At 34.7% G+C, this 24704-nt stretch overlaps 1 protein-coding gene across 1 annotated transcript; it reads left to right on the top strand.

Moving 5' to 3' along the window:
* The first annotated feature begins 2007 nt into the window (after window positions 1–2007).
* On the top strand, window positions 2008–24299 carry LOC100370728 (cystathionine beta-synthase-like). The gene is made up of 14 exons (XM_085499379.1): window positions 2008–2152; window positions 3515–3669; window positions 5383–5492; window positions 9375–9509; window positions 9747–10031; window positions 12626–12717; window positions 13479–13689; window positions 14284–14389; window positions 16123–16206; window positions 17025–17159; window positions 18150–18258; window positions 19083–19167; window positions 20036–20132; window positions 22875–24299. The coding sequence occupies exons 2-14, from the start codon at window positions 3521–3523 to the stop codon at window positions 22942–22944; spliced, it is 1668 nt and encodes a 555-aa protein (XP_085355505.1). The 5' UTR covers window positions 2008–2152; window positions 3515–3520; the 3' UTR covers window positions 22945–24299.
* Window positions 24300–24704: the final 405 nt, after the last annotated feature.

The raw sequence follows: 24704 nt of genomic DNA, 5'->3' as shown, positions 1-24704 counted from the left end.
GATAGTATGTAAGCTGAACATCCTCTACAATTGATTTTGTAGAGCTTTCTTCTCCCCAAATGTCACTCCCATACACAATAACTGGTCTGATAAGTTTATCAAATAGTGACAGTAGTATGGACATGTCCAGATTACCAGATCCAATTTTGGTCTTTAATGAGAATAAGGCTTTTATTCCTTTTCTTTTTAGGTTTTTCATTGCGTCTTTAAATTTACCATTTGGACTCATAGTTAAGCCAAGATAATTGAAATCTTTAACTATATTGATTTCTTTTCCTTCATAAAAGAATATTTCCTTGTTAAGGAGTCTGTTACACTTATTGAATATCATTATTTTTGTTTTATCTGTGTTGACAGACAACTGCCATTTTGATGTGTAGGCTGATAGTTTATCCAAACAGTTTTGTAATCCCCTTTTGGATTTTGAAAGAATCACAATATCATCTGCATAAAGAAGGCAATTAATGGGTGTGTTGTGTAACAGTGTAGGGTCACAATGATCATTATCAAAAATATCAGGCAGGTCATTAATAAATAAATTAAACAGACTTGGGCTAAGGTTGCATCCTTGTTTTACTCCGATATTTGAACAAAATGATTCTGTTAAACCATTTCTTGTTTTTACCTTATATTTCACATCACCATACATATCTTTTATAATTTTGTACATATTACCGTTTACACCATTTTTCAACAATTTATAAAAAAGACCTTCATGCCAAACACTATCATAGGCTTTTTTGAGGTCTACAAAGCAGGCATAAATTTTATTTGATGTTTTCAATTTATTTTTATCATTTGCCTGATGGATGATCTCCTTGTCCTGATGGAGGTATTTATTAATAATAGTTTTCAGGATAAACAGATTGTCTGTTGTCCGACAGTCTTTCCTGAATCCAAATTGTTTATTAGAGAGGATATTATTTTTTTCTAGTTATGAAACTAGTCTTGTGTTTAAAATACTATTAAATAATTTACCTAAACAACTTGAAATTGCTATTCCCCTGTAATTATGAGTAAATACAGAAAGTCTGCTCATAACCAGATAGAAAAGGGTAGTTTCGAATCTTCAACATAAATTTCTACAATGTATAACACACATAATACAAAGTAATTTAATTTCATTCACAAATCTGATTAAGTATTTCAATGTTTGGATGTATTTGAAGACTGAATTTTAGTTTCCTGCACTATTAAAATGGGACTTTTATTTATGTTTGAGCTTAATCCCATACCCAAGGACAGGCAGAGAGACAAATAATTTTACATTTTGCTCAATTTTTGGAGTAACTCGCTTTTTTTATGTGACCCTTTTTCTGCTGGTACATATATCACTTTTCCCGTGCGTGTATAAAGTTCTGTGTTATTTGATGCAAAGTGAGTTGTGCACTGATCGAAGTGTTGTTTGTGATATTATAATACTGGACATAAAACCGCTTGCCATCCATACATTTAGGTCAAGTTGTCTATGGATGGCAAATTTTACCAGGCAAAAGTTAGGCAAACATTTCGACAGGAAAGGCACCATTTTTCAGCCATGTAGGAACTGTGTAAGAATAGTAAAATCCGGGGTATCCGCTGTTATAAATAAATTAATTTCCGTGTCATAAATTCTCATAGGCCACGCTCAGACAACATTTTTGCCATGGACCAAAGCATATCCCAAAGTAGTGTCAGTCACCGCTAGGGAGCGCCCCAAAATGACGACGATCTGGACGATGACGTAGTACGGAAGTTACACAATATGGCTAGCGGAAGCGTGACCTTGCTTGCATGACATTACAAATCGTCTGACCCTGCAGTGGAATGGTTCATTCCAAATATTACCGACGAAACAGCCGTCTCTGTTGTAAAGTTCAAACGACGCTTTTGCTTTTGGCAAATATATATTTGTCGACATACACTTTTAGAAAGCATAGTTTGGACAAGACGTTGTTGCATCCCACTGAAGTAGGGGAATAATTTGTGACGTTGCGACGCGCCTCCCGTTTGACCAATCAGAAACCAGGTTAATCTTGAATATTAATGAATTTCGTTCGCTTATGTGCGAGTCTACCGGGGCAAGGTTCTTTTTACAGTTGTCGCCGTTGTGCTGACTGTGTATTTTTTATTCTTCCGTCTTGTAGGATTTAATTCATAAACACGACCTTGGGTGAGTTAAAGGTCACTTTTTTTGTTATCATGATACAACGACGATAGAAGTTTGCGATCATCGCCTCCATGGAGTGGACGTCGAGTGATTTTCGACATATGCGTAAACAGCGTTACCTTTCACGTAACGTAAACGTGAGACTAATACACGTGTCGTCATATGTCTACCAGCCACATCTGGCAATGAAAACTGCGTGTATGCATGACTTTGCGAAATCCGATAATTAGAGACGTTGTAACATTTGTATCAATGAAAATTATGACATACTAGTAATGTGCGAGTTTTTTTTGGGGGGGGGGGCACAGGCGCTTTTCACGTTTCGTAGGCAATTGTCTGTTTGAAAACTTTAATTAAAGAACGATGATAAATATGAACGAGACACATATAAACATAAACTGATTAACAAAATTGGGGGGGGGGGCTGGCTGGCACTACAAATATTAATTGTCTGATCACAGCCCACTGATGTTCAATGGTGTAATAAAACTGTACGACAGTCGCTGCTTAGCTGTCTAGTCTCTTTTTACCTCCCTGTCTGATGTGAAAGTGTTCTGTGTGCAATGAGATGTTCATAGGAATTTTGTTTTGCAAAAATATACATTGACAGCAATTGTCCATCTTTGTACAGAAATAATAGACATAATGGCACCATAATAATTTATTATTTTCAGATCAGATTCAAAATGGCAGAATGCAGATGCTGTTCTCGAGTCGTATGTCAAGACACACATTGACTGGTCACAATCAAACTTTACAACTACATTATACATCATGTAATTTGTTTCTTGTAACCATATTTATATTTTTTTTTTATTTTTTTTGTGCATAATGTATAAACTGCACAGTTTTATTTTCTATTTAACTAACCAAGACTCTATCATGACATGACTTGTATACTGGATCGTTAAAATATGTCTAATCCTGCTCATAGACATGTACACAGTCAGCTACCGCACACGCCACATAAAATAAATTCGATATTTACTATATGGGGATACATAAGTGCATGCACTACTAATAGAGCAAATATGATAACACTCTGTTGGCTTATTGTAATTTTCCCACAATCCTATATTGTAATAGGGAATTGAGATTCTCAGACTTTCTAAGACAAAACAAAAAATGTTAAACAAAAGATCTGTGCATTGAAAATATTTATTTTGTTTCCAAGAAACAGATGTATTTTTTTTTGGCTTGGTTTTGCATACACATATAACCAGAACCTAAAGTGGGTCCCATACAACATATGTACCGGTAATACATTGGTTACATTCCAGTCAATGCTATGATTGTCTACATACATGCATTTCATTTACCAACATATTACCGGTAATCACTTTTTATTTATTGTTCCATTTTTAGTTAATAATGTCTTGCCCAGTCTCTCAGAAAGCAGTGGATATGATGGATAAAATGAATGAAGAAAAGTTGTCATGGATTGCCCCAGATACCCCTTCCAAATGTACATGGGCAGTAGGAAGAGATATCAAAGACAGTCCACATAGACATATTACAATGTAAGTTGGATCATTCTCTAATTTATACTGTACTGAGTAATACCGGTAAGTGTTATGCTGTAAAAGGATTAATTATTCACTGGGTTTTAATTTTGCTTATTTAGCTGACTGGAAAATGCGCTAAATTAAAACCCAGTGAATATTTAAAATTTAGCATCATAGAACGCATTATCTAAATGATAAAACCGTGAAATTAAAACCCACTGAATATGCCTGAAATGGTAAATCAGCGAAATTTAAACCCAGTAAAAATTAGTCATTTTACAGTAGTTTCAATTCAATGGCAAGGTTTAACTCGTTAATATACTAAAACTTTAGCTGCATTATTACACATCATGTGACTAACTACTACACATCATGTGCCACGGACTACTGATAACAAATTTAAAGTAGGGGGATCGTCACACTCACACATGTCCTAGGCAATGATAACAGTACCTGTTAAAACCACAACTTGCATGCTTTAAAATTTAACCATTAACCATGTAAAATAGTCTCGTATTATTCATCAGGGATGTAACCTACTCGTAAGTCAAGAGCAAGACTGTCGAGCTATGTTCTGATTTATTCTCCCATGTCTACATTTTGTTTATTTAATAACAGAAGCAAACAATATCATTATTTTACCTTCTGATACAAATCACTGGTCCTTGCCAACAAGTCACTGCACACATAATATATGTATTATGTAATTGTTCGATAGATTTTTTGGTTTCTATTTTTACAACATCCATGCCAATGATGCAAGTTACAACATGTCATGTCAACAAATTCAAGTGCCACGCCCACTCCACCTTCACATTGGTTCACACTGTAGAGAACCTTGAAATTGGAAAGTTTTTGACTCCCATATCAAGAAAACAAAGGCTTGCACTGTTCAATCTGGACACGGTCTGATTCCCAGTTTGCTGATCAGTATATAACAATAGACATGATGTCTGCAACTTCAGTATGTTTCCGTATGTCCGTTTCGAGTGAAAAAACTCAAAAAGGCCAATATTCGAGAGAAACGCGCATACACTTCACAAATTCACACAATACACACACAGCTAGCTAAAAATATATAACATGTAGGTATTCAAATTCCATCTTCACTGTGAAATACAGGTTTGAATATAAGTGCCTACAACTTCATGAAGGCGCGACAATGTCATATAAATCATTATCGGATAATTATCGTCTAATAAAATCTAATGAAATTCTGGCAGAGATGTCTAACTTAGACATTGTTAGACGATAATATCGGAGAAAAACGAACTGTCGCAATTGTTGCCAAGACAGACCTGTCTTACTTAGACATTTTTAGACTTTTTTAGACATTGTTAGATGATATTATCGATAATATCGGAGAAAAACGAACTGTCCCAATAGTTGCTCAGACAGACCTGTCTAACTTAGACATTTTTAGACGATAATATCGGATAACGTTAAAAAGTGCAATGTCGCGCCTTCCTCTACAACTTGGGTCTCATCCTTAAGCCCTGATGCTGTAACCTGTTTGTTGTAAAGAGCCAATAAGATAAGATCACTTCTGTCACCGCATTACTGTTGGGAAGCTTCACTATCTCTCTCTACTCATCACGATACATTTCTGTTCTCCCACATTCCCATTTTTGAATGGAAATTGTATACAAGAAATGTGTACTTAAAATCTTAAGATGTGGTAAGTATTTAAATTATTTTGTGCTACTTATGTATTACTTAACTCTACAGTCCTCCACCCCCAGAGAAGGTACTACCGAATATTCTGAGTCGTATTGGAAATACGCCACTTGTGCGAATCAACAATCTCAGTAAAGGCGCTGGACTGAAATGTGAATTATGTAAGTATGGGTATCTTACGTGTATGATTTCTTAGTACTGTAAAATACTTTATTTTAGCTGGAATTGATTTTCGCTGAAAATGCTTTTTAGGTGTTTTGTATAGAATTTATTTTCATCGATTTTTGAAAAGTTGAATGTAAAATATAGGAAACAAGGTATATTCGCTGGATTTTATTTTCACTGAATAATTCCTTCAGCGAAAATTTATTCAAAGCATAAATAAAAGTATTTTACAGTATTCTTGTGAATCTCTTTAATTTTGCACAAGAAATTTTTTTGTGAATTTCACGAATCTGTGAAAATTGAAAATTTTGTAGCAGTTGACAATTTTTTTAGGGTGTCTTTTGTGACATTTTGTTTTCATAAACTCGTCAAATCATGAGAGTACCTAGCAGTGAAAATTGAACAGTTTACATATAAATATGAAATATCTTGCATATCTTATTCTTGTATGATTTAGTTTGGGCACTCAGACAATTCATGTCAACATCTGAACTGAGGTTGTAGACGTGACACAGTTATAATCCTGGACATAAATCCACCTCATCTAATTCCATTTGACACTCTGGAACTCTTGTAAGAGAAAATTTGTTGCGAATTTCACGAATCTGTGAAAATTGACAATTTTGTAGCAGTTGAATATTTCTTTGGGATCTCATGACACAGGGTGTCAGTGACTTTTTACGACATTTTGTTTTCATAAAATCCTCAAATCATGAGAGTACCTAGCAGTGAAAATTGAACAGTTTACATATAATAATAAATGTAAAATATCTTGCATATCTTATTCTTGTTTGGTGTAGCTTGGGCACTCAGACAATTCATGTCAACATCCAAACTAATTACACAGTTATAAACATGGATGTAAAGGCTCCTCATCTGCCGGTAATTTCTTTTGACACTCTGGGACCTATTCCCAAAATAACAATGTGTTTGAAAGATCGTTTTTGTATTTTTAAAATATAAAATCATCAATTACTGGCATGAGTTGTTCATATTTGTAATTACATATCCTCATACATGTTGAAACGAATTCAAACATTTACCGTATTTTATTTTATTTTGTTTCATTCTTCTGTCCAATTGCAATATATTTGTGTGTGTAAATTGTTATTTTGTTACATGTACATCTACCATTGTAAAATGGTAAAAAAGATGTGGTGGTCACATGAACTAAATGATAATCCTGTTGTCATGGTAACATGTGTGATTTCATCATCTTTTTTCCTGCATCTGGTTGACCCAGTTTCAGAGTTTAACTGTTCAGATATCCAACATCAGATTGAAATAACTGAATAAAGAGATATTATTTTCTAATTTGAATGGAATTTTTGGAGTACCGGTAACATGTGGAATGGTTTTTGCATACACTTTTCACATATTCATCCTACATAAATGTTTTTTTCTTTTCTTTTTTAAATTGGAAATGTAAAAAATGTTGCACCACATTTTTGATGGAAATAAATAGTTAATATGTTTTCCAAATTATATACATTAATTTAAATGACCTGACTGTATATGCCATATGGCCCGACAATACAAGGTCATTATGAATAAAAATAATGGCCTGTAACACGCAGGTATTTATTGGTATGCAAGTTTTGTTGATAATAATAAGGATATTTTGAGAATACCTCAAAGTATGCACTCAGACAGTACGCCGTCTCCACTGCGCATTGGTTGATACTCCAACTATAATATCTTTGTGTATACTTTGAGGTATTCTCTAAATAACCTTATTATTGTACATCTTTTCCTTCCAAGGATACATCATGGTAATGCGAAATCCAAAATGTTTAGAACGGAAATCAGTGAAGCAAACTTCTTTGCGTGGCAGCCATGTTTTATTATCAGAGGACGTTTACGCGCGTAATCATTCCATGATGAAAATACCTCTTAAAATACCGCAAAATTACGGCATACTGTAATTTATAGCATTACGGTGACAGATGTGTATAATAATAATACATGTTATTCTATGTTATCAGAATACAGTAAAAAAAAACAAGAATCAGTTTGAAAAAATGGTTTGGTTTTAGAATACAAAATTAAATTAAATCTTGACTAATAGAGTGAAAACAAAAAAGTAGGACATTGTACTTACTGTAAAGCACCTTTGTATTACTGTAAAATCTGTATTAGAAGCCGCGGCTTCTATTAAAATGGTACAATGCAACAGAGGGGATGCGGCTTCTATTAGAGCATCTACACATATGAGAAATGATGAATTTTTGGTTCTCAACTATTCAAATAGAATGGATGCGACTTCTATTAGGGATGCGGCTTCTAATACAGATTTTACGGTATGTGTTTTTATCCCAAATATTTGAAAGATTACAAAAACTATTGGCAGTACAACACAGCATTTTGATTGGTTAATGGCATTCTTGACCTATGAGGTCAAAGGATGCAGTTGCATGACAACTATGACTGAATAATAAATAATGCTGTTAGACAATTTTGTTATCAGTCAAAATTTTATACGCCATTAAAAAAATAAAATAAAAATAACTGATAACTAAGTAGGCGGTTTTGGCAGGGCACATTTTTTGAGTCCGTATGAAGGATTTATATAATAACTGTATCAGGTCACTTGGTGACATTCGCTGCTATACTAGGGTGTTTGTGTTGATAATGATCACCAGGCTAGGGTGATTGCCTGACCATGATCACCAGACTAGGGTGATTGTCTGACAATAATCGCCAGGCTAGGGTGATTGTGTAGACAATGATCACCAAGCTAGGGTAATTGTGTTGACAATGATCACCAGGCTAGGGTGATTGCCTGACCATGATCACCAGACTAGGGTGATTATGTTGACAATGATCACCAGACTAGGGTGACTGCCTGACCATGATCACCAGACTAGGGTGACTGCCTGACCATGATCACCAGATGAGGGTGATTTTCTGACAATGATCGGCAGGCTAGGGTGATTGTGTAGACAATGATCACCAGGCTGGGGTGATTGTGTAGACAATGATCACCAGGCTAGTGTGATTGCCTGACCATGATCACCAGACTAGGGTGATTATGTTGACAATGATCACCAGACTAGGGTGACTGCCTGACCATGATCACCAGACGAGGGTGATTGTCTGACAATGATCGGCAGGCTAGGGTGATTGTGTAGACAATGATCACCAGGCTAGGGTGATTGTGTTGACAATGATCACCAGGCTAGGGTGATTGTGTAGACAATGATCACCAGGCTAGGGTGATTGTGTAGACAATGATCACCAGGCTAGTGTGATTGTGTTGACAATGATCACCAGGCTAGGGTGATTGTGTAGACAATGATCACCAGGCTAGGGTGATTGTGTAGACAATGATCACCAGGCTAGGGTGATTGTGTAGACAATGATCACCAGGCTAGGGTGATTGTGTAGACAATGATCACCAGGCTAGGGTGATTGTGTAGACAATGATCACCAGGCTAGGGTGATTGTGTTGACAATGATCACCAGGCTAGGGTGATTGTGTTGACAATGATCACCAGGCTAGGGTGATTGCCTGACCATGATCACCAGGCTAGGGTGATTGCCTGACCATGATCACCAGACTAGGGTGATTGCCTGACCATAATCACCAGACTAGGCCTAAGGGTGATTGCCTCATCATAATCACCAGAGTAGGGTGACTGCCTGACCATGATCACCAGACTAGGGTGATTGCCTGACCATGATCACCAGACTAGGGTGATTGCCTGACCATAATCACCAGACTAAGGTGATTGCCTGACCATGATCATAAGACTAGGGTGATTGCCTGACAATAAGGTGCTGTGTCATTGACTGGCTGGCTAAGCTGTGGTGACGAGACAACACTGACCATACTACCTAAACTGACTTCGACGAAATACATACTGTTATTATTTCAGTGGCTAAGTGTGAATATTTCAATGCTGGGGGAAGTGTAAAAGATAGAATAGGCAGAAGAATGATAGAAGATGCTGAGAAGAAAGGGGATCTTAAACCTGGTGATGTCATCATTGAACCAACATCAGGAAATACAGGTATTACAACTTTTCTACCTAGTTTTTTTTCAAGCCTGTATGAAAACTGCATGCATGTTATTTTTAGTGATATTTTGAATCTATTGTTTGTTTTGTTTGGGGGGGGGGGGGCTCAGGCATGGTGCATTATTTTCATGTACATTTAGTTGTGTACTTATGTACATTTAGTTGTGTACTATATTGCATGTCATTGCATAGATGATACTGGAATTGAACTATTCTCATCTTATATTACAGGAATTGGTCTGGCATTAGGAGCATGTGTTAAGGGATATAGATGTATTATTGTAATGCCAGAGAAAATGAGTATGGAGAAAGTTGATGTTCTGCGTGCACTTGGTGCAGAGATTGTACGTACACCAACATCGGCAAGATTTGACAGTCCTGAATCCCATATCAGCGTGGCACAAAGACTGAATAAGGAAATTCCTAATTCCATTATTTTGGATCAGTACCGGAATGCTGGGAATCCATTGGTCCATTATGATGAGACAGCTGAAGAAATCATACAGGCGTGTGATGGTGAGTAACCGTGACATGCATAATTTAAGTTTATTAAATAACTGTCTTGATTTGGCTACTGTGGAATCAGTGTTCTCCCCAGACTTCATGTCAAGCATCATGGCCAATTTGCATAACAATGCATCTAATTTGCATAATTTTTATTTGCATAATAATCAGTTTTTCCCAACAAATATTGTCAATCTACAATTAATTAAAGACAAGATATTTTTATATCTGATAAATTTTATATCATTTTACTGCATTGTATTTTTTGTTTTTGTATCAAGTCAAATAAAGTTTGAAATGGAACATCATAAAAAGGAAAAAAAAAATGAAAAACTTGTGTTATAGCCAGTCAGTGAATATACTGTTATCCATGGATGTAACTGGTTCATCATTGTGTATAAGTTTTAGTGCCCATGTCACTGTCGGTTCATATAAACGTCGGGGAAAACATTTTTTGGTTAAATATATAAAGTCGGCAAGATATCGAAATATGTTGAAATTAATAAATCAATAATTAAAAACAATTTCTACAATGGCAGTTCGGCGATTTTTCATTGCAATATACCTTGTGAGTACAACGCTACGATCACCGTAACATTGTCAGCTGACGGCATTGCGTTGGACGGGTATTCACCGCTGCTATTGCGATCATCGGTATCTGACTTTTTGGTGTGAAATACACAAATTGTTTATTAAAACGATTCATTGATGATTATCATAAGCATTACATCTAAATTGCCAACGCGATGTTGTTTTTAAACATCACGGAAAATCATGCATTCTGCGCCGCCATCTTTGTTACCTCGATCAGAACCCCTGATAGCCCAGCATGCATCGGTCACAATGTTGCAACGTGCATTATGTCGCCTTAGGGCGGCGTTTTTCTGTACTAAGGTACCCTATGAATGGGGTATTTCCAGAGGTCAGAGTTTGTTTTGTCTCATCCCGTCTCGTCTGCTGTTGAATTATTCATACTTTTCTTTCCAATGCGACTTAATTTCACTTGTTCTTTTTTTAATTTTGGAGTAAATAATGTCACCAGCGATTGAGTGATAACAAATCAGAGTGCAGCAAATCGTCACGTACGCCGTGACTTGTTTTGTCACATTTTTGCCGTTGCGTGCAATGGGCAAATTATTGCTATTCTAGTTATTTTTTTTTTGATTTGGAGGCTCTGCACCTTTGAAAGACTTCGCAACATATTGCAGACTTCTGTTTTTATCACTGTCTTTGTATGGCTAACAAAAGCGGGATTACCTAAATTGATCAATACATGTTATTGTTTTAAATACGTGCAAGACGAGACTGACACTTGTAAACAAAAATATAAGCATCACGGCTGAGTGACCAAGCGTCACTGACAAAGGGCAAGCATCACGACCGAGTGTCCAAGCGTCACGGTACCGTGTCGCTTCAGAGGCCTGGGGAGAACACTGGTGGAATACTTTATTTTCGCTGCAATTAATTTTTGCTGAAATGCTTTTTGGGCGTTTTGTATGGAATTTATTTTCACTGATTTTTGATGAGTTTAATGTGAAATATAGGAAATAAAGTATATTGGTTGGATTTTATTTTCACGGAATCATCCCTTCAGCGAAAATAGCGAAAATAAATTCCAAGCGAAAATAAAGTATTCTACTGTAATGTATGTTATATGCTGCAACTGGTTATGGCTATGCTTGCAACTGGTTTTGGCTATGCTGCAACTGGTTTTGGCTATGCTGCAACTGGTTTTGGCTATGCTGCAACTGGTTTTGGCTATGCTGCAACTTGTTATGGTTATGCTGCAACTGGTTATGACCATGCTGCAACTGGTTATGGCTATGCTGCAACTGGTTATGACAATGCTACAACTGGTTTTGGCTATGCTGCAACTGGTTATGGCTATGCTGCAACCTGGTTATGGCTATGCTACAATCTGGTTATGACTATGCTACAACCTGGTTATGACTATGCTACAACCTGGTTATGGCTATGCTACAACCTGGTTATTGCTCTGCTGCAACCTGGTTATGACTATGCTACAACCTGGTTATGACTATGCTGCAACCTGGTTATTGCATGTTATAAGACATCAAAGTACAGACAACTCAGAATATGAAAATAAACACAAAGTCAAGTGTTGTGACACTTTTCCATAGGAAATCAAATGCAAAGTTGCATGTTTTTGTCATATAAGCTATGACGTTGATACAAGACGTGAAATGTGTGTTGTTGTTATAGGAATGTCGCTCGATGGATCCGTCCTCAATCAAATCATTTAATTGAGGATACAGCTTTCATGCAATCATGCACATGCCATGGATGGCCAGCTTCAGCGAAACTGTGTGAATCGGACAATGTCTGGTAATCTCAAAACTCTCAGTTCGTGACAGTATAAATTAACTAAGTCATGATCATTTGATGTTTACAGCACATAAACCCCCATAAATCATTTTGCTCATGCTTCATTGTGAAAAAAAGAAACCGGTGAAAATTCACTAGTTTTGCAATAAATGTAGCTTCATCACTGAGGACAGAAGCTCCTTGCTTTGTCAGCTAGGGGGCCAGTCTTTCCAAATTCCAATCCTTGGGGTCCAATCACATTGTATATATTTGTGTTTCAGGTAAAGTTGACATGGTCATTGCTGGTGCTGGTACAGGTGGTACAATCACTGGTTTAGGGAGAAAAATTAAAGAAAAATGTCCAAAATGTAAAGTGAGTATTAGAAATTATTTAAGAAATAAAGGCTTGAATTGTTTCATAATGGTTGGTGTGTCCACCCAACATCAGGGAGATTGTAAGTTAGAATCTAGTGGTCAGCAACACATTCCATGTACTGTTTTTAGCTCCGCTGTCGATTTTGTCGAGCGGAGCTTATCATATGAGTAATTGTCCGTCGTTCGTTTAAATGTTTTACTTTTTCTACTTTTTGAAAACTACAAGCCTGATTGCTTTGATACTTGGTGTATATGTACCTTGGGTAGACCTCTCTTAGGTTTGTTCATTTCATGATGATATCTTTAATTCTTTAATTTTGATGAATATTTTTGCCATTTTTGGTGAAAAGTGAAATTTTTGAATTCTTGTTGAAAACAGCAAGTCCAATTGCTTTGATACTATACATATTGTTAATTTTCTAATGATATCTTCAGTTATTTAATTAAAATGTTAAAAATCCAATTGTACTTGTTGCAAAGATTTGTAGTTTGTAATAAAGGGTTGAAGTGTGTCGTAAATCAGGGAGATTGTGGGTTTGAATCTAATGGTCGGCTACACATTCAGCAGTGGAAAAGAATAAAGTACATTCTGCCCTGTTGCCTTTTGAAGGGATGTAAACTGTATGTTCCATGTACTGTTTTTCTCTTGTCGTAAAAAATCCAGTTGTACTTGTTGCAAAGATTTGTAGTTTCTGTGCGACAACTGACTTATTAGTACTCAAACTAAATTATACAGTATGATATATCATTGGTCCATAGGTAATTGGTGTAGATCCAGAAGGATCTATTCTGGCTAGTCCACCTGAATTAAATAACACTGATACTACTTTCTATGAAGTTGAAGGAATAGGGTATGACTTTATTCCAACAGTTTTGGACACATCTATAGTTGATAAATGGTATAAAAGTAACGATAAAGACTCGTTCACGTGTGCAAGAAGATTAATAAGGGAAGAAGGATTGTTATGCGGTAAGTCCACACAACATTGCTAAACAAACTGATATTTAAACAGTAATTTGAGGTCGAAGCTGGTTTGGAGCCTTATTATTTGTTAAAATTTTGTCTTTTTTCTCTGCATCTGATTTAAATTGAACTTGTGGTTAGAGGTGCTCTGGAATAAATTAGACTAAAAACCACTTGATGTTAAAATAAACAAATTTTCTGTATTTATTAAACTTCAATAATGTGGATCACATTGTTGTGCATCTCAAATAGCAGACAAATGTTAGTTTTTTGTTTGAAAGACAAATTAATTTTCAATGTCTCCAGTACTCTCAGCACATGGGAGTTTTTTCTAAGCTTTCTTTGATTAGTGTTATATTTTAGAAACATTTTAGTTGCTGACTCCTACCCTGGGCAGCATTCATCTGTACATTCTCTTTGTCTGATTGCAACATTTCCCCAGAAATTCAGCAACAGATATCAATAAATTCTGCAATCATAGTACCACTGACTAAAACCAACTAAAATTCAGCCACCTTTAATAATTATTTGTTCATTATTTAATTAATTATAGAATTATGATATTATAACTTGAATAATGATTTTGTATACTTGTCATAGGTGGTAGCAGTGGTTCAGCAATGTCCATAGCTCTAGAGGCAGCTAAGGAATTAGATGCTGGTCAGCGTTGTGTTGTCATTTTACCAGACTCTGTCAGAAACTATATGTAAGTGAAATCTACCCTTTAATTCTGAACATACTGTAAAATACTTTTAGCTGGATTTAATTTTCGCTGGAAATACTTTTTGGGTGTTTTGCATGGAATTTATTTTCACTTATTTTTGACAAGTTGAATGTAAAATATAGACAAATAGGTATATTCGCTGGACTTTATTTTCACTGAATCATTCCTTCTGCGAAAATAGCGAAAATTAATTCCAAGCGAAAATAAAGTATTTTACAGTAGATTACATTCAAAGAGATGTCGCGTTTAACTGTCAAATTAAAAAAAAAACAATTATTTTTGTGATCATGACAAGAAATGCTTTCAAGCATTGCAAAGTTGCCGCTACTAAATAGAATAAGTAAACAATCTATTTATCAAATTCTTGAATACTGTAAAATACTTTATTTTCGCTTGGAATTTATTTTCGCTATTTTCGCTGAAGGGATGATTCCATGAAAATAAAATCCAAGCAAAACGTCCAAAAAGGCTTTTCAGCGAAAATTAATTCCAGCGAAAATAAAGTATTCCACAGTATATATGTTTATAATCTCTACCCTAAACATGCAAGTTGTTGATTCTAAACAATAGTGCAACAGCATGTGAACTGAATGTGTAAATGTGAAATCGCTATCGTTACACTTTATTCATGTAACCTGCTAGGCCTGATTAGATTGCAAACACATGATACACTGAAGTCTACAATTGTATGTTCAGTGTAAAACATGTCTTTTTTGCGAATTTAGCGAGAGAACTGATTCGCTAATTCAAGATGTCTCTGACCTTATTATAAATTCAAAATGGCAGCCAAACAACGTCTTTTTTTCTGCACACACACTTTGTAAACAACACACACTTTGTAAACAACACAAACAAAACGTACTGACATGATAGATACACAAAAAAATAAACGTATTCATTGTGGTTATTATTTCAATGAAAATTAATAAATCAAGGGATACTGATATATTAGTAGTACTTACTAATTTTTGAGTCTCAATATAAAAGGTCAATGTTCTGGATGTAACGCAGCATCGATACCCGCTTTTTCAAATCCCTGTTGAATCACTTTTTATCATTGCGAACAGAATCAAATTACACTTTACAGTTTTTCTTTGTTTTTATGGAGGTGATAACTGTGCATTTGTTTTGGTGCGTGACAGACAAGAATTGTGAAAACAGGAAATCAACAATGAATAGAGAGATTCGCTAAATCAACATTTCGCTATTACATCATTTTACCACAGTTCGCTAAAATTGCATGTCGCTTTTGCAACATGTTTTACAGTATATTTATAACTGTTTTCATTTTCATTCAAATGAAAAGATTACTTTCTAACATACATGCTTGTGTTGACTTCACTGTACAAGAGGCAGTAGTGTATTCAATTATACATTTGGCATCAAAAACAATGGAATTCATCAAACTATAAAATGCTGTATAAACGTGTTCAAAAGTGTAACAGATGCGTTCAAATATTTTTCTTATTTGGAAAATGTGTGTCACATCCAAACATATTCCTTTTTTAAAATGAGGAACGGCAACAATATAGTGCGTGACTGAAATATAATCGTACACTGAATGCAAATGATGGTGCAGACACAAACACTTTTCTACAACCAAGTATGTACTAGTAAGGGAAAAGTAAGGAATCAATATTTCTTCGTGCATAATTCACGGTATTCTTATAATAACCTTGTATTAATATAGTTTTGTGTGAAATTTTAATTTTCAGGACCAAGTACTTATCAGATGACTGGATGATGGAAAGAGGTTTATTGGAGATGGAGAGTAATGGAGCATCAACAGAGAAACAAACGTAATTCAGTTTTTTTAATCTTCCTCATGTTAGATGTTTAATTTGTGATGACTTCATTTATTTTTGCTTTTTTCATGTCCTGTAACATTCATATGTATATCACTGTATGTAGACACACAGACAACATACTGAATCAATCATAGATTTGTAATTTTTATATATTACAGATACATATTATTGTGACATATTTTATGTATAGTATTATGTTTTATTTGACTTCACATCTCTCGCAACACCAGAAAAGTCGCATGAGTTTTTATTACCAAATTTATCATCTTATGTTATGCAGGTTTGGGGCCAATGAAACGCAAGAGAGTCGTGCTTCATTGTTTGATATAGAATAGCAATGATATAATGTGAGGTTATTATGAGAATACCTCAAAGTATGCATGAAGACAGTACAGCTGGAGTATCGACTGTCACGTGGCGGAGGTCAATGCGAGGCATACTGTTTGAGTGCATACTTTGAGGTATCTTCTTAATAACCTTATTATTATACATCTTTTCCTTCCAAGAATACATCATAGGAATGGCGAGATCCCAAATGTTTAGAACAGAATCAGCGAACTTCTTTGTGTAGAGTACGGTCAAACTTCGGCGGTAGCCATGTTTGTTTTTATTATTAGAGGACACTTACACACGTAATCATTCCATATTTGGAATTCACATTTCTTTATATGGTAGGACAAAAATATCCCATAAAATAGCGCAAAATTACGGCGGGCTGTAACTTATGGCGTTACGGTGACAGATGTATAATAATGTAGGACAATATTATTTGATGAAAATAAATTATATTTGTATGCTTGTTTGTTCAGATGGTGGAATATGAGAGTTTCATCGTTGTATCTTCAATCACCGCTCACAGTATTACCTTCAGTAACTTGTCAAGATTGTATTGATATAATGAATAAAGAAGGTTTTGACCAGATTCCTGTTGTGGACGAAGCAGGGTAAGTTATCAGTGAACTCGCACACAGACAGAGTAAACTCATAGGCTCCCATTAGTGGCTTTCACACAGTGGTTCTTAAGCTATCAATTATTATTATTATACTATGGAATACTTTATTTTCGTCTGCAACTAATTTTCGCTGAAGAAATGATTCAGTGAAAATGAAATCCAGCGGACATACCATTTTTCCTATATTTTACATTCAACTCGTCAAAAAGCCTATTCATCGAAAATTTATTCCAGCTAAAATAAAGTATTTTGCAGTATGAATAACTATGATATCCACTGTTTCCACTTTTGTTTAAATAAGGTTATCACACAGTATTTGCAGCAGTTTGTGTGACAGGTGTTATTTTTTGTACCAAGGGCCAAACAATAAGACAGTCACGCAGAGTAAAACATTGAAACATTATTTCTGCAACATAACTAGCGCTGACAATTTTGTAGGGACGTAGGTGATCAGCGAAAATAAATTCGCAACTCACAATATTTCGCCTGTTTTTGGCAAAAAACCCTCACAAAAACTGTGGTCCTCTTAGTTTATCAAAAAATATTCCACAGCAACTCTTGGATGATTCCATTCTTAAATGTAGATACTCTATTCATGTGCATACTCAAAGGTGTATGCAAATTTAGCATAAAGAATTACAAATTTGTCTGAACTTGGATTAAAACCTTTTCTGGTTCAGTAATTCAGTAAATCAAATTGTGTTTCATTGGATATTAATCCTGGCATAAAATGTTAGTGTATTCCACAACAGAACCAGTGAGTGGTCTGTGACATAGCACACAGTGCTGATGCTGATCTTGGCTCTCCTTTTCTCACACTTGCGTGATTCTCATGGTCTGTTTCATGTTTCTCATGCGAGCTCAGTTGTACTTATTATAACAAGGTCATTCTCTGAATAACTGTGATATTTCTCGAAGCATTATTCATGTTATCGCCAATATTTACACAGAAATATTCATTTTGTTTACCCTAATTTGTAGACAAGTTCTTGGTATGGTAACCCTTGGTAACATGATGGCTCAGTTATTGGCTGGAAAAGTCAAATCTTTCTCTCCAGTTTCATGTGTTATTTACAAGCAGTTTAAAAAGGTATGTTCAATATATGTGTTTTCATTTTTATCTTATTATACATTTATTATCAGTTTAAAAAAAGTTCATTTACTTGAAACAAAATAAAATTAGTATTCATTCAACAGAAATGACTGCTTAAAAAATCCAATTGTAAACTTCTATACAAATCTGTGCAGTAGGTAGTAGACTATATCGGTTGAAACCAATTCACCCAATTACTGTTTTAATTATAACTTCCAGGATTTAAATTCAAATTATCGCCTCCGGTGGAGTAACTCATCGTAAATTAACACATAAAAAGATGTTGTGCTATAAGAGACAATACCAACATTTATCAAATGATCATGTGAGTGCTTTAAAACCAATCAAATGGGCTCTTGAGGGATAATAATATAAAGTTATTACGAAGATACCTCAAAGTATGCACGAAGACAGTACAGCAGCAGTATCGACCGACGCGCAGCCGAGGTCGATGCGACATCGTACTGTCTGAGTGCATACTTTGAGGTATCTTCGTAATGACCTTATTATTATACATCTTTTCCTACCAAGGATACATCATGGGAATGCCGAAATCCAAAAAGTTTAGAACAGAATCAGCGAACTTCTTTGTATGGAGTCCGGTCAAATCCTGGTGGCAGCCATGTTTGTTTTTATTATTATAGGACGCTTACGCGCATAATTATTCCATATTTGGAATTTGCATTTCCTAATATGGTAGTATGAAAATACCCCGTAAAATACTGCAAAATTACGGCACGCTGTAACTTATGGCGTTACGGTGACAGATGTATAATAATTAATATTATTACTGATGATTTGACATGTATTTTGTTTTTCAGATCACCCTGGAAACCACTCTTGGCAAACTTTCTCGTATCCTTGATGCTGATCATTTTGCACTAGTTGTACATGAACAAAAACAATGTAAGTGACATACATCACAAATAACAATCTTACCTCCATATGAGATATGTTCTCGTTCACTAAGTGCTATGTGACTTCGGAATGTGTCATATATAACCCTGGCATGTGGCATATACTGTAAAATCAATTATTTTTACTGACATTTAATTTCACTATTATGTTTTGAGCATATTCACTGTGTTTTAATTTCACAAATTTGTCAAGGAAAAGTTTTATTTTAATTTTACACATTCACGTAAATTTAATATAGTTGGTTTCACTTATCAGTGAAAATAGAGAAATTAAAACCCAGTGAATAATTAATGCATTTACAGTATGGCCCTGGCTTGTGCCTTGTATAACCCCGGCATCTGTCATGCATGATCTTGGCATCCGTCATATATGACCCCGGCATCCGTCATGCATGACCTTGGCATCCGTCATATATAACTCCGGCATCCGTCATATATGACCCCGGCATCCGTCATGCATGACCTTGGCATCCGTCATATATAACTCCGGCATCCGTCATATATGACCCCGGCATCTGCCATGCATGACCTTGGCATCCGTCGTATATGACCCTGGTATCCGCCATGCATGACCTTGGCACCGTCATATATGACCTTGGTATCCACCGTACGTGGCCTTGGCGTCCGCCCACCATTCGTGCCCTTGTTCCATATAAGGACTTGACATGTGCCGGATTTGACCATGACGTGTGCGCCATATTTGACCTTGGCATGCACTGTATATGGCCTTGGCATGGGCCATGCATGCCCATGGCATATGCTGTGCATGACCTTGGCATGTGCTATGTTACTTCACTCTGTGCTTTTATGAGTGAATATCTTATAAATTAACATTTATTTGTCTTATCTCTGAACAGTCTCAAACAGTGAAGACGTTTCTTGCAAACAGATGATATTTGGTATCGTGACTCGAATTGACCTTCTTAATTTCATCACTAAGCAACAAGGGTTTGAGTAAGTTATGGCTACCAAGTATATTTAAGGTGCTAAATGTAGTTATTTTTGTTTAAAGAAATCCTGCCTTATAGTTACCATCTTTATTCATGGTGTACTTTGGAATGATTTTATTGTGGAATTGGTATAAGGTGCCCATATTGGGAGATGGCAGTTTTTTGGACATTATTGTTATACAATATCAGAATATTGCTCTATTCTATTGACTCTAAAATGATCAGATTTAAATTCAATTAAATCAGAATAACTATAATGAACTTCTCTGAGTGCCATATTGAATTGAAAGATCTTTCTACTCTCGCTAGTTGATCTAGCTATGGCACTGTTGGGTAATCATTATTGTTATATTAGTGAATGATGGTAATTAGAACACTTATACAAGGACTGATTGTAAAGTAGGTCGAACACAGGAATTATTTTTGGCAAAATACTTAATTTTAGCTGGAATTAATTTTCGCTGGGTTTTTTTGTACAGAATTTATTTTCACTGATTTTTGACGAGTTAAATGTAAAATATAGGAAAAAAGGTATATTCGCTGGATTTTATTTTCACTAAATCATTCCTTCAGTGTAAATGGCAAAAAATTAATTCCAAACGAAAATAAAGTATTTTACAGTATATCACATATGTATAATATGATATACAACAATATTTCTACAGTTCAAGCAATAGTTTATAATCATAGGAGATTGTTATGTTTATACTGTTAAAGTATACACAAAGTAAGCACTGTATTGACTAACATGTATCAGAGATCTGAGTGCATACTTTGCAGTATTTTCAAAATAATCTTAATATTATGCATCTTCTGACTAAGCCACTTGCTGTGTAGAGCCGAGAACTGAGCAAGATAGTGGAAATTACTGTAAAATGACTAATTTTAACTGGGTTTAAATTTCACTGATTTACCATTTCAGGCATATTCAGTGGGTTTTAAATTCACGGTTTCGTCATTTAGATAATGTGTTCTATGCTAAATTTTACATATTCACTGTGTTTTAATTTAGCGCATTTTTCCAGTCAGCGAAATAAGCTAAATTAAAACCCAGTGAATAATTACCCCCTTTAGTACATGTACAACTTTTTTTGCTTTCAATCTTAAACGTACATATCAACTATTCTTAATCAAGTTGCATAATCACTCCATATTTGGAATTTGTATTTCCTAATAAGGAGAGATGCAGACACCACATGCAATGCTGCAAAGTTAGGGCAGACTACAGTACTACTTACGGCAATGCAATGTCAGATGTATAATAGAAATTATTAAAAATATCAGACAATATCATCTTGTCAGTCCTTGTATATTTTTCTTGTGCACTTTATTCATAAAAATATAATATCAAATTATGGGTTCAAAATTACCATCAAAATTAGAGCTTTTGACAAAAAAAATTAACATTGTGGTGATGGAAAGGTGAAATGTTATCTAGAATTTGTAGTTCAAAATCAGGTGAATACTTTCCACCGGGTGTACTGTATTCTTATTCTTCTACAAATGGTATCTTGTTCTATACACATGTTTCCATTGCAATAACATTAAATTATTAAGAATGATAGTATACAGCTCATCAAAGTGACTGGATTTTTTCTTCTTCATTGCATCATATCTTTAAATCTATGTACCATATTATCTCTATTACAAGCATATCTCCAACATTTACCATATTAGTTATATTTGAATTGCATCTACAATATTGATGAATGTACTGTATTTTCTCTATTATAAATACATATCCAATAGAGATACATGTACGTTATCTCTTGAAATGGATTTATCTCCAATGGAGATGTTTATTTTGCTAACTTTGTCATTTGTTATTAATTTTATTAATTAGATGTTAATTAGTTAAGATGATTTTTAACTTTTATTACATTTTACATTGGCTACAAATCAGTACAATGTATTAACTAAGTCACATGATTTAATGCGCTTTTCTGATTGGCTAGTTTGATTTATGTTACAATGCACAAAATTTACAAATATCCCACTTAAAGGACACAATAATCAAATAGTTCTATTTTATCATTAACATTTTTTTTTGTAAACAAGAGTCAAGGTTTCAGACAACCTTATTTTCTTCATTTTTCTTTGAAGTAATTAACCCTCTCGCCATTTGGTAAAACTGTTCATACTATACATTAATTGAAGAAGAAATTAAATAGTTGATATTAGTTTTGAGTCAGTTTTTAAAATTTCTTGTTATTTTGTGGAATGTGACAAATAGTGGTGATAGGGTTAATTGACAATTTGTTGGTGTATGTCGCCCTCTATTGACAAAATCTATGTATTAAATGTGGGTTGAGAATATGGGTAGGATATGCTATAAACAAATCTTATAAAACGCCCTCTATTGACATGGCATCAAAATCTTATAAGTGGGTGGAATTTTCATATCGTCCTACTTGCATACCCTTATTTTTATTTGCCTTTGAGTAATGGTGTATAAACATAATTTTAATCTATTGAGATGGTATTCATAAAGTATCTACTAAGCTATTCATAGGAGAATGTCATCGAATGTTGAGGGAATGTAAAGCTCTCCGTCTGGTTAGATGCTTTGTTTTATCAACACACAAATATAGCTGGAACTTTCTCTTCCTAAATTCTTTCTTTAAGTAATTGTAAAAACCATATTTCATTTCATACAGTTCATTAATACATATATACTTATATTAAATTTGAACGTAACATATTTTGACTGCATGTCATTTTTGTTTTTTTGTTGCTATGCCAACAGGGCACCAAAGATAGTTACCAAGTCTGAGGATTCGAACAAGTCAGCATCCTGTGAAAACACTTCAAAGTAAAAGACATGTATTTATTTAATGTTTATACTAAAACACCAAAGTGGAGGGGGGGGGGGGTTGAAAGTCAAAAGTGTAAAAGCTGTTCAGTTTGGACAGTTTTCTGGTTTTTCGTTTTCTGGTATTGAGAAATTTCATCATTTTTCATTTTTAAGATTTGGTTCTATAAATGACTATAATTATAGTTATGTAATACATGGGATCCATAATTACAACCATAATTACCTACAGGGTTCTTCCCAGTGCATTATAGTGTAGAACTGTTAAATTTTGGATAAAAAACAACCAATTTAACATAACAATGAATACAATGGAAGTAATATTGGATTACCCATGGCTGTTGTTACTGACCAATTGAAAGGTGCTATGGTCATTCTGTATTATTCACTCATGTTAATGACATAAAATAACAGTTGTTGTGATTGGTCAGTTTTAGGTATTTGTGTTTAAATGTTGCGTAAATATTTATAAATCAACTGTAAACCACATCCATGGGCAATTCAGAGAGTGTAGTAGCATTATGAATTAAAAGTATTAAATTGTAACTTTTTTTTAATGTCAATGGATATTATTACAAATCTTTCAGAGTTTACAATGTAGAACCCCCCCCCCCCTGCTTTTGTAGCTTGACGTATTATCTCTCGTGTCTATCAGCATTTTTTATCAAAAGATCTGTTGCCATTTTATCTTATTAGTCATGCACATTCATTGGCCAGTTTGAATAATGCATGTGGGGAAACTTTACATTCATCAATCAATTTAAAATGCTGTTGCAAACAGTGAACTCTCCATCCATTGGTATGTTGAAATGATACAGGGGAGGGAACTCCTCATTCCTTGGCGGGTTGAAATGATGCAAGGGGAAGGGACTCCTCATCCATTGGTCTGTTGAAATGATGCAGGGGGAGGAGACGAGTCATTCCTTTGCCAGTTGAAATGATGTATTTTCCAAATGATTGTCACCGCTTACATCAACAAATCAGATTTACTGTCAATAACTAATTTGGTTTATTGCTGATCGTTGCGTTGGTTATCAGAAATCTCTGAATGATAAGCTTGTTAAGAATGCTTAAATACACCGGTTTATTTGAGTTTTTTCAATACATGTATTTATATTGCCTAATTCAATTTTCATTTACATGAATTACCATTAGTTTTTAGCAAGAATATTTTATCTTTTCTTTGAATTATTATCATCTTTGCTTTATTTGTTTATGTTTATGTTGTGAACATAGACTGGATTGTCATTTGTCTTCACGCTTAGCTTGCATTATCATTTCAATATTGTTGATATCTACAACAATCTGAATTGTTTACTTCTGGAAACAAAAAATTTGAATAAAAATATTTTACTTTCATATGGTGTAAATCTTTTGAATAGTGTGTCCCAATTATGAAAGCAATGTTTGGATACACCATTGTGCTACAGTAGTAAGTTGCAAAAACATTAAATGCACCATATTAGTGTCAATACATGTACATTGAATGACCACCTGCGATTTCCATCTTGCATTATTATACCATGAACATGAAGTGATTCACTGTCAAGTCAGGTAGCTACACGCATGGAGCTCCATGCTGCACACAACCCCCAAAATAACTCAATCAACCAACCAACATCATTCTGTACACATGCAGTAGTTGGGAATATGTTCACTTATTTCTACATTAGAAAATGTTCACATTATAGCGTTCATAATATAGCAAATAGCATAGTAAAAAAATGATCCAAAACTTCATGGATATTCTCTATTTTAGTGTAC

This window comes from Saccoglossus kowalevskii, chromosome 5, assembly GCF_978046115.1.
Source record: "Saccoglossus kowalevskii chromosome 5, keSacKowa6.1, whole genome shotgun sequence".
Classification (NCBI taxonomy): domain Eukaryota; kingdom Metazoa; phylum Hemichordata; class Enteropneusta; family Harrimaniidae; genus Saccoglossus; species Saccoglossus kowalevskii.
Note: the sequence above shows the minus strand (reverse complement) of the source record. Positions and strands in the feature narration are given on the sequence as shown.